Source organism: Natator depressus, chromosome 3 (assembly GCF_965152275.1).
Source record: "Natator depressus isolate rNatDep1 chromosome 3, rNatDep2.hap1, whole genome shotgun sequence".
Lineage (NCBI taxonomy): Eukaryota > Metazoa > Chordata > Testudines > Cheloniidae > Natator > Natator depressus.
The window spans coordinates 2,851,232-2,864,219 of record NC_134236.1 but is presented as its reverse complement, the minus strand read 5'-3'; the positions used below and the strand labels follow the sequence as shown (position 1 = coordinate 2,864,219).

The 12,988-nt window shown below is 57.8% G+C and overlaps 1 protein-coding gene across 2 annotated transcripts in view; it reads left to right on the top strand.

Annotated features, from left to right (window-relative positions):
- Positions 1–12,988, top strand: part of KIF3C (kinesin family member 3C) — a 72,533-nt gene that overhangs the window by 44,472 nt on the left and 15,073 nt on the right. For both annotated transcript variants that reach the window (XM_074947316.1, XM_074947314.1), the window contains exons 2-3: positions 8,785–8,886; positions 12,131–12,253. In XM_074947316.1, the coding sequence (XP_074803417.1) occupies positions 8,785–8,886; positions 12,131–12,253 (225 nt within the window). The remainder of the gene's footprint in view (positions 1–8,784; positions 8,887–12,130; positions 12,254–12,988) is intronic.

The window sequence follows — 12,988 nt, the reverse complement described above, 5'->3', positions numbered from 1 at the left end:
CCCGCTCAGAGACAGAGTCTCTGAAGATCGGACTTGAGGTCAGGAGAGGACACTGGCCAGTCATAGACTGACAGTGGTCACAGGATTAACCCTGGCAGCACCAGGTCAGTCATAGCCCTGTGGAGCTCTTAGATGCCTGGAACACAGCCGTACAGTGTGGTCGTGGACCTCTGCTGTCCCAGCGTGGTGGTGGTGTTGAAGTTTATGGGTGCTGCGTGGCTTAGGCACAAGGTGGGCATGTGATTGCATGGTGCTCTGCCCAGTCTGGGCTGGGCTGGGTGCCTCATCGGGGGAGACGTTCTAAATCTATTCCCAGCGCTGCTGCCACCTTGCCGTGTGAGATTGGCATGTGACTGTCTGTGCCTCTCTGAACCCCACGGGAAGCAGAGACTGGGTCAAAGGCCTCCATGCAGAAGTTATCGTTTGAGTCCCAAATTCCTTATTGAATGTGTGGAAAGCGCTTTGAGGCTCTCTCAGGGAAGCCCCTAGTGAGCAGCAAAGCAGGACTCTGGCATTGCCAGTGGATGGTGCCCTGCCCTTCGGGTGCTTGCAGAGCTGTCGGTCGCTCTCAGTCATTTCCTTCACTACAGTCCAGTCAGTGGCCCCTCCCTAGCAGCTCCCACATCACCTCCACTCTCCTCAGCAAGCTTTCCCCGGTGTTTATCCTTCGGTTCCTCCGCTGCAGCCCATTACGGCTTGTGCCGTCCTTGTGCCGATCCCTGCCATTCTCATGTCCCTTTGCACTGACCCTCTTAGCATTTTCCTGCTGGTTACAGGTCTCCAACTTGTCACCCCGCCTCCACCTGGCTAGCAGAATCGTCACCTGGCATCTCTTCTGCATGATGCCTTAGAAAATGCAGCTGTGAACACAGTTATTCATTGTTGTCATTTAATTGTAGACCTTTTAAGCCTTTTCCAGTGATTTTTGTGAGTCACAAGAAGTCAGGCTCCAAATGCGTCTCCAGGGCTGAGATCTGGTTACTGTCTCCTGCACAGACAGGGCCTGAACACTTGCTGAGTTGCTAACTCCGTATTCAAGTGACTCGGACAGTAACTTCTAGGGCCTTATCAGCAGCTGACAGTGGCTAAGTGGGTTGATCAGAAGCAGGCTGAATGAGGCACTGAAATGCTTTAATGGGGCTAAGGTAGATTAATGAAAAACATACTTTAAAAAACAAGGACGAGACATTTCCTTACCAAGGTCACCTGGGACACCCTGAATCTGAAAAGGCCAATGTCCGTTTCGTCTTTAGGCTGATTGTGCTGATTCTTCCCTCTCTCTTGCTCTGCACACGGCCAGGCTGTGTCCCGATCCTGACCCTCCTCCTCCGTTGCACCCCGAAGAGCCAGGCTTTTCTCTCTGGTCTCGCAGCCAGGCCCTCGTTATCTCCCATCTTGGTAACTGTAACTTCCCTCTCCCTGAAGTCCAAACCGCGCCACTCCATTCAAAACACGGCTGCTCAGACCATCTTCTTCTTCCATTACTCCAGCAGCATCAGCCGCCCTTTGAGTCCCTCTGCTTACTCCCCATTGCATGGCACCAGGTGCAAGTTCTTGTCCTCGTCGCCAGCATGATAGCAAAGGAGCAAGCACTCAAGGAGCCAGGCTCAGGGGTCTTTGCCTCCATGTCAGCTAGCCCTGCTCAGAACAGCTTTTCATGGCCTGGTGATCCAGATCCTGGCGCCCGGTGCATGCTGAAACGCTGTCGTTTCTGGGGCAGATGTCCCTGAACAGGGTTCCCTGGTCTCTGACTGCACCCCTGTGACGATGTGACGCAGCAGGGAGGGGGGAGTGTTGACCTGGGAATGTGCCCTGGGGACGGGAGACCTGAGAGCCTGTCATCTGAGCCAGGAGGGGGAGGGGGAGGTAACACCTCTGCCCGGGAATGTGGATGGAGGCTGCAGCAGGGAACCTGCTGGGTGGGTTTAGTTTCAGTTTGGGGCTGGGTGGAGGAAGACAGGGAACCCCAGGCTGGGGTCTAAGCTCCCTGCTCCCCCAGAAGGACTTCACTGAGGGGTCCTGGGTGTCCCCACAAGCTCTGTTTTGGACTGTGTTCCTGTTGTCCAATAAACCTTCGGTTTTACTGGCTGGCTGAGAGTCTCAGTGAATCCCAGGAAGAGGGGTGCAGGGCCTGGACTCCCCCACACTCCGTGACAACTGGTGGCAGCGGTGGGATCTACTGCACCCCGTGAACGGCGCTTCCTGCAGTAAGTGACTGGGGAACAGTAAAACGAAGGGGGATTGACGGGGACCAGGCGTGCTGAAGATTCAGAGAGAGACGGTTTCAGGGGGCGGTTAACCCCTGGGAGTGTGTCACCAGAGAGAAGGACTTTTGCAGTAACAGGGTCCCCCGGGGGATTGCAGCGAGCGGTCCCAGGGGCGGAGGAGTCTGCAGCTCGACCCTGGCAAAGAGGTGGTGACCTCAAGAAGGACTGGCACACTAGGGGCTTTTCCTGGAAACCGTGGACAGCTGCCCGGCCTGCGAGTGGCCAGCCGGGAGATGTACGCTAAACGCCTTAAGAGCGACCTGGTGGAGCTGTGCAGGCAGAGGGGGCTGCGCGTCGGGAGGTCCACCAAGGAACAGCTGATTGCCCAGCTGGAGGAGAGGGATCGCTTGGATGACCCGATCCCTGTCCCTGAGGGAAGCCGCCCGGCGGACGCAGCGTGGGCCCTGGGGCCTGACCAGGCTGGGAGGGGTCAGACTGCTGCCCAGGACACCCTGAGACCCTTCCTACCTATGCCTGGGGGAGGGGTTGTGGGAAGCCCAGCGAATACCGAGGGCCCCCTGACCCCAGCAGCCAGCAGGGGATCCTCCCAGCGGAGCTCCCCATCCCTGGAGCGGATGCGGCTGGAATGGGAGAGGGAGAGGAAAATGAGGGAGCTGGAGGATCATGAAAAACAACGTCAACATGAGGAGAAACAACGTCAACATGAGCAGGAGGAGAAGGAGAAACAACGTCAACATGAGCAGGAGGAGAAGGAGAGGGAACGTCAGGAGAAGGAGAGGGAGCGTCAGGAGAAGGAGAGGGAACGTCAGGAGAAGGAGAGGGAGCGTCAGGAGAAGGAGAGGGAACGTCAACATGAGCAGCAGGAGAAGGAGAAACAAAGACAGCATGAACTGGAGCTGGCCAGGCTGAGGAGCAGTGGGGCCCCGGCTGCGGTGAGTGAGGGGGGACCCAAGACTGCAAGGAGCTTTGATAAGTGCTTCCTGGCCCAGCGGAAGGAGGGGGAGGACATAGATAGCTTCCTGACGGCCTTTGAGAATGCCTGCGAGCTGCACAGGGTTGACCCTGCAGACAGGCTCCAGTTCCTCACCCCCTTACTGGACCCCAAAGCCGTGGAGGTCTACAGCCGGATGACAGGGGCAGAGGCAGGGGACTATGAACTGTTCAAACAGGCCCTGCTCCGTGAGTTTGGGCTGACCCCCGAGATGTACCGGAGAAGGTTCCGGAGTCAGCGTAAAACGCCTGAGGTCACCTACCTACAACTGGTCAACAGGATGCAGGGATATGCCCGCAAGTGGACAGCGGGGGCCCAAACTAAAGAGGACCTGCTTGACCTGTTTGTACTGGAGCACCTGTATGAACAGTGCCCTTCCGACCTGAGGCTGTGGCTGGTGGACAAAAAGCTCGCGAACCCCCAGCATGCAGGGCAGCTGGCCGACGAGTTTGTGAACAGTCGGTCAGGGGGTAGCCGGGAGGAGTCCCAAAAGAACAGGCCCCCCCTGATGCAGAGAGAGAGTCACCATGGGGCCTCCCAGCGGGGAAATAGGGAGAACCCCCTCCAAAGGGGAACGCCTGGTGTCGGGCCCCTCCGACCCGTTCGAGGGGACCAACGTGACCTGAGCTGCTATCACTGTGGCCAGAGAGGCCACGTACGGGCCCAGTGCCCCGGGCTCAGGGACAAACTGAGCAGACCCAACCTACCCAGGGTTAACTGGGTAGGGACTCAGCTGGACGAGGGGCAGGCGACCCAGGAAAGGGGGGCTACCAGTTTGCCACCTGCTCAGGAGGGAAGAGTACCCCCAGCCAGCCCCGCCAGAGGGCTGGAGGCTCTGGACTCAGGGTGCTCGGTTTACAGGGTGGGTGCGGGGCTGTCCCTCCGGAGAGAGTGCCTTGTTCCCCTGGAGGTGGATGGGAGGAAGGTCAATGGATACTGGGATACGGGCGCGGAGGTGACGCTGGCCCGGCCCGAGGTGGTGGCCCCAGATCGGGTGGTGCCCAACACCTACCTGACCCTGACGGGGGTGGGCGGGACCCCATTTAAGGTGCCCGTGGCAAGGGTACACCTGAAATGGGGGACCAAGGAGGGCCCCAAGGATGTGGGGGTACACCACCATTTGCCCACTGAAGTTTTGATGGGGGGAGACCTAGAGGACTGGCCAAGCGACCCCCAGACCGCCCTGGTTGTGACCCGTAGCCAGAGCCGGCGAGGGGCACTGCGACCTGACCCTGGGGAGGGTACCACACTGGAGGCGCGAGACCCTACTCGGGTGGGGAGGGAGCGCCGAGGGGCACGGCTCAGAGAGGCTGCGGCCTCAGACCTGGCCACGGAGGGGGAACCGGGCCCCATCCCTTCCCCAGCCGCTGAGTTCCAGGCCGAGTTGAGGAAAGATCCCTCCTTGCAGAAGCTCAGGGACCTGGCCGACCTCAGTGAGGGACGGACCATGAGGAGAGGCTGCCAGGAGAGGTTCCTGTGGGAGAAGGGGTTCCTGTACCGAGAATGGGCTCCCCCAGGGGAAGGGGAGTCCTGTGGGATCAGGAGGCAGCTGGTGGTCCCCCAGAAGTACCGCCGCAAGCTCCTGTCCCTGGCCCATGACATCCCCCTCGCAGGGCACCAGGGAATCTGGCGCACCCGGCAGAGGTTGCTACAGAACTTTTACTGGCCCGGGGTCTTTACCACCGTCCGGCAGTATTGCCGATCCTGTGACCCCTGTCAGAGGGTGGGGAAGGCCCGGGACAAGGGGAAAGCGGCGTTGAGACCTTTGCCCATCATAGAGGAGCCTTTCCAGAAGGTGGCCATGGACATCGTGGGGCCTCTCAGCAAGACGACCCGGTCGGGGAAGAAATACATTCTGGTGGTGGTAGATTTCGCCACCCGCTACCCCGAGGCAGTGCCCTTAGCTTCCATTGAAGCAGACACCGTGGCAGATGCGCTCCTGACCATTTTCAGCCGAGTGGGGTTCCCCAGGGAAGTCTTGACAGACCAAGGCTCCAACTTCATGTCGGCCCTGCTCCGGTGCTTGTGGGAGAAATGTGGGGTCCGGCATGACTGGGCCTCAGCATATCACCCCCAGTCCAATGGGCTGGTGGAGAGGTTTAACGGGACGCTAAAGATGATGCTGAAAACCTTTATGAACCAGCACCCGCAGGATTGGGACAAGTACTTACCTCACCTGCTGTTCGCGTACAGGGAGGTGCCCCAGGAGTCTACCGGATTTTCGCCTTTCGAACTGTTATATGGAAGGAGGGTGAGGGGCCCCCTGGACCTGATGAGAGACGAGTGGGAGGGGAAGGCCACTCCCGATGGAGAGTCAGTGGTGGAGTATGTCCTGACCTTCCGAGAGAGACTGGCTGAACTCATGGGCCTGGCCAGGGAGAATCTGGCCAGAGCCCAGAGGAAGCAGAAGGTCTGGTATGACCGCACGGCGCGGGCCCGTGCCTACGCCACCGGGGATCAGGTGATGGTTCTCATCCCCGTGAGAAAGAACAAACTACAGGCCGCCTGGGAGGGCCCGTTCAAGGTCGTCAAGCAGCTCAATGAGGTAAACTATGTGGTGGAGCTGTCGAACCGGGCCCACCACCGCCGGGTGTACCATGTGAATATGATGAAGCCATATTATGCCAGGGGGAATGTGGTGTTAGCTGTGTGTGGTCAGTGGGAGGAGCAGGGAGATGACCCTTTAGTAGATCTATTCCCTGGGACCAGAGCTGGTTCCCCCCTGGAAACAATCCCCCTCTCGGATCAGCTCACCCCTGCCCAGCAAGCTGAGGTCAGGGGGGTGCTGCATCCGTACCGACAGCTGTTTTCCAACCAGCCTGGACGCACTAATCTGACTGTCCACCGGGTGCAGACAGGGTCGCACCCGCCGATAAGATGCTCCCCCTTCCGAGTCACAGGGAAAACTGCTCAGGACCTGGAAAGAGAGGTCCGGGACATGCTGGCTTTGGGGGTGATCCAGCCATCGGCCAGCCCTTGGGCCTCGCCGGTGGTGCTGGTCCCCAAAAAGGATGGGTCAGTCCGGTTCTGTGTGGACTATCGGAAGCTCAATGCCATCACTGTATCGGATGCCTACCCCATGCCCAGGCCGGATGAGCTCCTAGACAAGCTGGGAGGAGCTCGGTACCTTACCACCATGGACCTTACAAAGGGCTACTGGCAAGTGCCGCTGGATGCAGATGCCCGGCTGAAATCGGCCTTTATCACCCCTCTGGGGCTCTATGAGTTTCTGACCCTGCCTTTCGGCCTCAAGGGAGCGCCGGCCACCTTCCAGCGCCTGGTGGACCAGCTCCTGAGGGGGATGGAGAGTTTTGCCGTGGCGTATATTGACGACATCTGTGTCTTTAGCCAGACCTGGGAGGACCACGTGTCCCAGGTTAGACAAGTGCTGGACCGACTCCAGGGGGCTGGGCTGACTGTCAAAGCGGAGAAGTGCAAGGTGGGGATGGCTGAAGTATCTTACCTGGGCCATCGGGTGGGGAGCGGCCGCCTAAAGCCGGAACCGGCCAAGGTGGAGGTGATCAGAGACTGGCCCGCTCCCCACACCAAAAAGCAGGTCCAAGCCTTTATTGGGATGGCAGGATACTACCGAAGATTTGTGCCCCACTTTAGCGCCATAGCCACCCCCATCATTGAGCTATGCAAGAAGGGGAAGCCAGACAAGGTGGTCTGGACCGAGCAGTGCCAGGAGGCTTTCCGGGCGCTGAAGGAGGCTCTGGTCAGTGGCCCAGTTCTAGCAAACCCAGACTTTGACAAGCCCTTTGTGGTGTTCACCGACGCCTCCGACACGGGACTGGGGGCGGTGTTAATGCAGGAGGATGAAAAGGGGGAGAGACACCCCATCGTGTACCTGAGCAAGAAGTTGCTACCCCGGGAGCAACACTACGCGGCCATCGAGAAGGAGTGCCTGGCCATGGTGTGGGCCCTCAAGAAACTAGAGCCCTATCTCTTCGGGCGACACTTCACCGTCTACACCGACCACTCTCCCCTGACCTGGCTGCACCAGATGAAAGGAGCCAACGCCAAGCTCCTGAGGTGGAGCCTGCTCCTGCAGGATTACGACATGGACGTGGTCCACGTGAAGGGAAGTGCCAACCTGATAGCGGATGCGCTGTCCCGGAGAGGGGGCCCCGAACTTCCCCAGGTCACTGGTCACAGTGACCCCGCTCAGTTCAGTCTCGAAGGGGGGAGAGATGTGACGATGTGACGCAGCAGGGAGGGGGGAGTGTTGACCTGGGAATGTGCCCTGGGGACGGGAGACCTGAGAGCCTGTCACCTGAGCCAGGAGTGGGAGGGGGAGGTAACACCTCTGCCCGGGAATGTGGATGGAGGCTGCAGCAGGGAACCTGCTGGGTGGGTGTAGTTTCAGTTTGGGGCTGGGTGGAGGAAGACAGGGAACCCCAGGCTGGGGTCTAAGCTCCCTGCTCCCCCAGAAGGACTTCACTGAGGGGTCCTGGGTGTCCCCACAAGCTCTGTTTTGGACTGTGTTCCTGTTGTCCAATAAACCTTCGGTTTTACTGGCTGGCTGAGAGTCTCAGTGAATCCCAGGAAGAGGGGTGCAGGGCCTGGACTCCCCCACACTCCGTGACAACCCCAATATGGCATTTGCTTCCCCATGACAGCGTCACACTCGACTGTCCCCACCCCTGCGGTGATCTTATCGTAGTGCATTTCACTCTTCCTTCCCGTGGGACCCTGACTGATTGACTCCTATTGCAGCAGTGCCTCGTGGCCCAGGGCCCCCAGGGGGCTAGGCGCTGGCAAACACAGAACAAGACTTTACATGTGTCGGGACTGAAATCAGCGGGGGGGGGGGCCCAGAAAGTCCTGAGTTGTAGTCTCTACTCTGCCACTGCCAAGTCACTTAGCCCGACATTTTCAAAGGGGACCACTGATCTGGGGGCCTGACCTGCTTTGTGGGGGGAGCCGAGCATCTCTGATCCCAGCTGAAGCCAGTGGCAGGAGCGGATGCTCAGCAGCACACTTCTGAATCTCAAGGTGTCTAGAGTCGGGCACCCCAAAATGGAAGCACTCAAAATCCACGGCCAGTTTTGAACATGGTGAGTGGTATTTTCAAAATGACTTTCAGTGGGACTTGTGCTCCTACATCTCTCGGTCACGTTTGAAAACCCCACTGTTTGGCCATCACCTCTGTGCCTCGGTTTCCCTATCTGTACATCTGGGTAGTAAAGAGCTATCTCAAGAGGGGTGGGGGGAGGTTAATGAGGTAATGTTTGCATGTGATTTGCAAATGGCAAGTGCTGTACGAATGCTCAGCGTTCTGACCAGTTTCAGCCCGTTGTTCCCCATCAGCAAGCCGGAGCGGGATATTCATTCTGTCCTCCAAGTAGCTGCGATCCCTCCTGTCTTTCTACCACCCACAAAGCTGATCAGTCCCCGCTCTGCTCCCCGCTCCAAGGTGATATGTTCCACTTGCCGCAGCAGGGCAGGAGCTGCAAGGTCAGGTGGCCGTCCCCCCTTGTTAGCCTCTGGCTCCTTTCCTGTGTGTGCATGTGAGAGAAAGGTTCTGATTCCTCCCCATCTCCCTTTGTCTCCTGCCCCTAGGCGATGGAGAGCAAGCTACTGATAGGAGGGAGGAACATCATGGACCACACAAATGAGCAGCAGAAGATGCTGGAGCTGAAGAGGCAGGAGATAGCTGAGCAGGTAAAGACTCTGCTTTAGAAGATGGCTGAGCAGGGCTGACACTGGATAGTAAACATAAGAGCAGCCGTACTGGTCAGACCGAAGGCCCATCTAGCCCAGTGTCCTGTCTTCCAACAGTGGCCAACGCCAGGTGCCCCAGAGGGAATGAACAGAACAGCGAATCATCAAGTGATCCATCCCCTGTCACCGATTCCCAGCTCCTGGCAAACAGAGGCTAGGGACGCCAGCCCTGCCCATCCTGGCTGATAGCCATTGATGGACCTATCCTCCATGAACTTATCTAGTTCTTTTTTGAACCCTTTTATAAACTTGGCCTTCACAACATCCTCTGGCAACATCCAGTGGTCCCTAAAGACTTGTGCTGGCACCATCCTTGATGTCAGATACTGGCAATAGATGATGCCTGAGTCAGTTATATATACTGCATATATTTATATCAGGGGTCGGCAACCTATGGCACGCATGCCAAACACGGCGCACGAGCCAATTTTTAATGGCACGCTGCTGTCTGCCGGACCCGGGCAGACAGCAACGTGCCACTAAAAATCCTGCCCGGCCCGCTCTTCTCCGCCCCCCGCCCCCTGCTCTCTCCTTGCAGAGCAGGCAAGCTTCCCCCGCCCCCCGCCTCTTCCCCCAGCGTGCTGGGTTCCTGTCCCTCCTCCTCTCCCTCCCTGCGGCCGATCAGCTGATGGCCCTTCAGCAGCGAGCTCTCTGCTCCGGGGACCTTGGGGAAGGGGGTGGAATCAGGGCATATCCCCTCCAGCCGCCTGCCGTGAGCCGCTCGGGGCAGGGGGCTGGGAGCACCCCCACAACCCCAGCCCACACCCCCAGCCCTCTGCCCTGACCCCTGTATCCCCCACACACACACCAGCCCTCTGCCCTGACCCCTGAACCCTCCTCACACACACCCAGCCCTATGCCCTCACTCCTGCACCCCCCCACACACCCCAGCCCCGTGCCCTGACCCCTGCACCCCCACCCCCCACAACCCCAGCCCTGACTCCGGCACCCCCCACACATACCCAGCCCCCCCAGCCCCCTGCCCTGACTCCTGCACCCTCCTCACACACTCCCAGCCCCCTGCCCTGACTCCTGCACCCCCCACACATACCCAGCCCCCCCACCACATGCCCTGACTCTTGCACCCCCCACATCCCCACTCCCACCCTGAGCACCAAACGGGAGCTCCTGGACACACACCCCACATTCCCACCTGCACCCCTCGCACCAAATGGGAGCTGCTTAGGTAAGCGCTCCACACCCAAACCTCCTGCCCCAACCTGCGCCCCCTCCCTCATTCTAGCTCCTGGCCAGACCCTGCACCCCAACCCCCAGCCTGCTCTTTCACCCCCAGCCCTGTGCTCAGTGCACTCCCACCCTCAGCTCAGTGGAGAGAGAGAGGAAGAGAATGGCTAGAACCAGGGAGAAGGTAGGTACCTACTCTATGTGGACAGGGCCGGGACTCCAGACCGGCAGCAGGCTGAGCAGGGCCGGCAGCTGGGACCCTGGCTGGCAGGAGCCGGCAGACAGAACCCCAGACCAGCAGCGGGCTGAGCGGCAGCGGGCTGAGCCGCTCAGCCCACTGCCAGTCTGGGGTCCCAGCTGCCGGCCCCCCTCAGCCCGCTGCCTTGCCAGCCGGGGTCCTGGCCACAGGCCCCGCTCAGCCTGCTGCCGGCCTAGGTGAACGGAACCCCAGGCTGGCAACGGGCTGAGCAGGCTGGTGGCATAAGATCAGCGTTTTAATTTAATTTTAAATGAAGCTTCTTAAACATTTTGAAAACCTTGTTTACATAGAATCATAGAATATAAGGGTTGGAAGGGACCTCAGGAGGTCATCTAGTGCAACCCCCTGCTCAACGCAGGACCAACCCCAACAAAATCATCCCAGCCAGGGCTTTGTCAAGCCTGACCTTAAAAATATCTAAGAAAGGAGATTCCACCACCTCCCTAGGTAACGTATTCCAGTGTTTCATCACCCTCCTAGTGAAAAAGTTTTTCCTAATATCCAACCTTAACCTCCCCCACTACAACTTGAGACCATTACTCCTTGTCCTGTCCTCTGCTACCACTGAGAACAGTCTAGAGCCATCCCCTTTGGAACCCCCTCTCAGGTAGTTGAAAGCAGCTATCAAATCCCCCCTCATTCTTCTCTTCTGCAGACTAAACAATCCCAGTTCCCTCAGCCTCTCCTCAGAAGTCATGTGTTCCAGACCCCTAATCATTTTTGTTGCCCTTCGCTGGACTCTCTCCAATTTTTCCACATCCTTCTTGTAGTGTGGGGCCCAAAACTGGACACAGTACTCCAGAGGAGGCCTCACCAATGTCGAATAGAGGGGAACGATCACGTCCCTCGATCTGCTGGCACCCTCCTGCGGCCATAGTTTAGTTATATAGTATATAGACTTATAGAGAGAGACCTTCTAAAAAACGTTACAATGTATTCTTGGCATGTGAAACCTTAAATTAAAGTGAATAAATGAAGAGTCAGCACACCACTTCTGAAAGGTTGCCGACCCCTGATTTATATGATAGTTCACGGTTCCTTGGTGAACTTGACAAAACCTCTGGTCCTGAGTAACTGAGTCGTATCGTTAGGTGGCTTGTATTAAAGGAGTTGCCAGGCTCAGTCCAGTTCCCAGTGGACAGTGCCCAGATACCAGTGATGGGCACCCAGCAAAATACCACCGGTCAGACAGAATGCATTGCAAACCAAATTAAGGAGCTGTGTTTAAACTCCGTCCACCTAGGCGATATCACCGTTTGGTCCCATCCACAGTGCCAAGGCAAGTGTGGGACAGCGGATGCCATACACAAGTACAGCTGCTTCATTCTGTCTTTAGATTGGTGTAGCTAGATTCGAGAAGATCCCATTGTAGGGAAAGGGGAGGTCCACAGGCTTTGGGGTGACTCATCTCAACAATCCCTAGTCTCTGGGCCAAGACCGCGAATGCGACTGTGAGTTGTGGCGGTGTTGGCTGTGCGGTGGGCCAGAAAGGGGCTACCAACTTACCATCAGATGCTAATGACTTTCAGTCACTACAAGCCCGGCCAGCCATTGCGCTGGACACCCTGAGATGAAAGGCTCCAAATCACATGCCCAAATGTAGTCCCCCTCCTTTGTAAAATTTGCATATAACTACCCATCATGCTCTGCAAGCCAGCAGGATGATTTTGATGGTGGGGGGTTGTTCCTGTTACTGACTCTTTCTTGTTCAATTGGGTTTTGTGTTTTTCCTGGATACAGAAACGTCGGGAGCGGGAGATGCAGCAGGAGATGCTGCTGCGGGATGAGGGGACCATGGAGCTGCGGGAGACCTTCACGTCTCTGCAGCAGGAAGTGGAGATCAAAACCAAGAAACTGAAGAAGGTGAGAGGCTGCCTGTGCTGGGACACAGCTGTGGGGAGTCAGTCCCAGGCTGGGTTTCTTTTTAATGTCACTGCAAGGTGCCTTTACTGTTGTGCTGAAACTGGGAGGAGGGTTGTGGGTTTGTCTTGCTTCCTGTGAACGTAGCACTTGCAGGACAAGTAGTGCCTAGGGTTGCCACTTCTGTAATTGCTGGTAACTGGACCTCCGAGGCCCTGCCCCTGCCCCACCTCTTCTCCCAAGGCCCTGCCCCTGCTCCGACTCTTCCCTCAAGGCCTTGCCCCTTCTCCGTCTCTTTCCCCAAGGCCTGGCCCCCATCACTTGCTCCTCTTCCCACAGCCCCCTTCGCTCACTGAGTCATCTCAAGGAGCCTGCCTGCAGGTAGGAGGCGACCCTGGCTGGGCAGGAGCTGGTGTGGGTTAATGATCCAGCACTGCCCCTCGCCCTGCAGTAACTGGACTTTGGGTTCAGGTGCCAGGTTGCCTTTTCGACCAGACTTTCTGGTTGAAAACCGGGCACCTGGCAACACTAAATGGAACCCAGACACAGAAGCCAAAAACCGGACTGTCCAGGTAAAACCCAGACGAGTGACAACCCTAGAAGTGTCCCTGATTGTCTCTGGGCTGCCGTAGGTCCATGACACCTTTGTGACATCGTGGCATGACGTTTTCAGTGCATGCTGCTACACAGGTGAGCCAGGCAGCTCCGACCATGGGGAAGGTATTGCACAGTGGGACC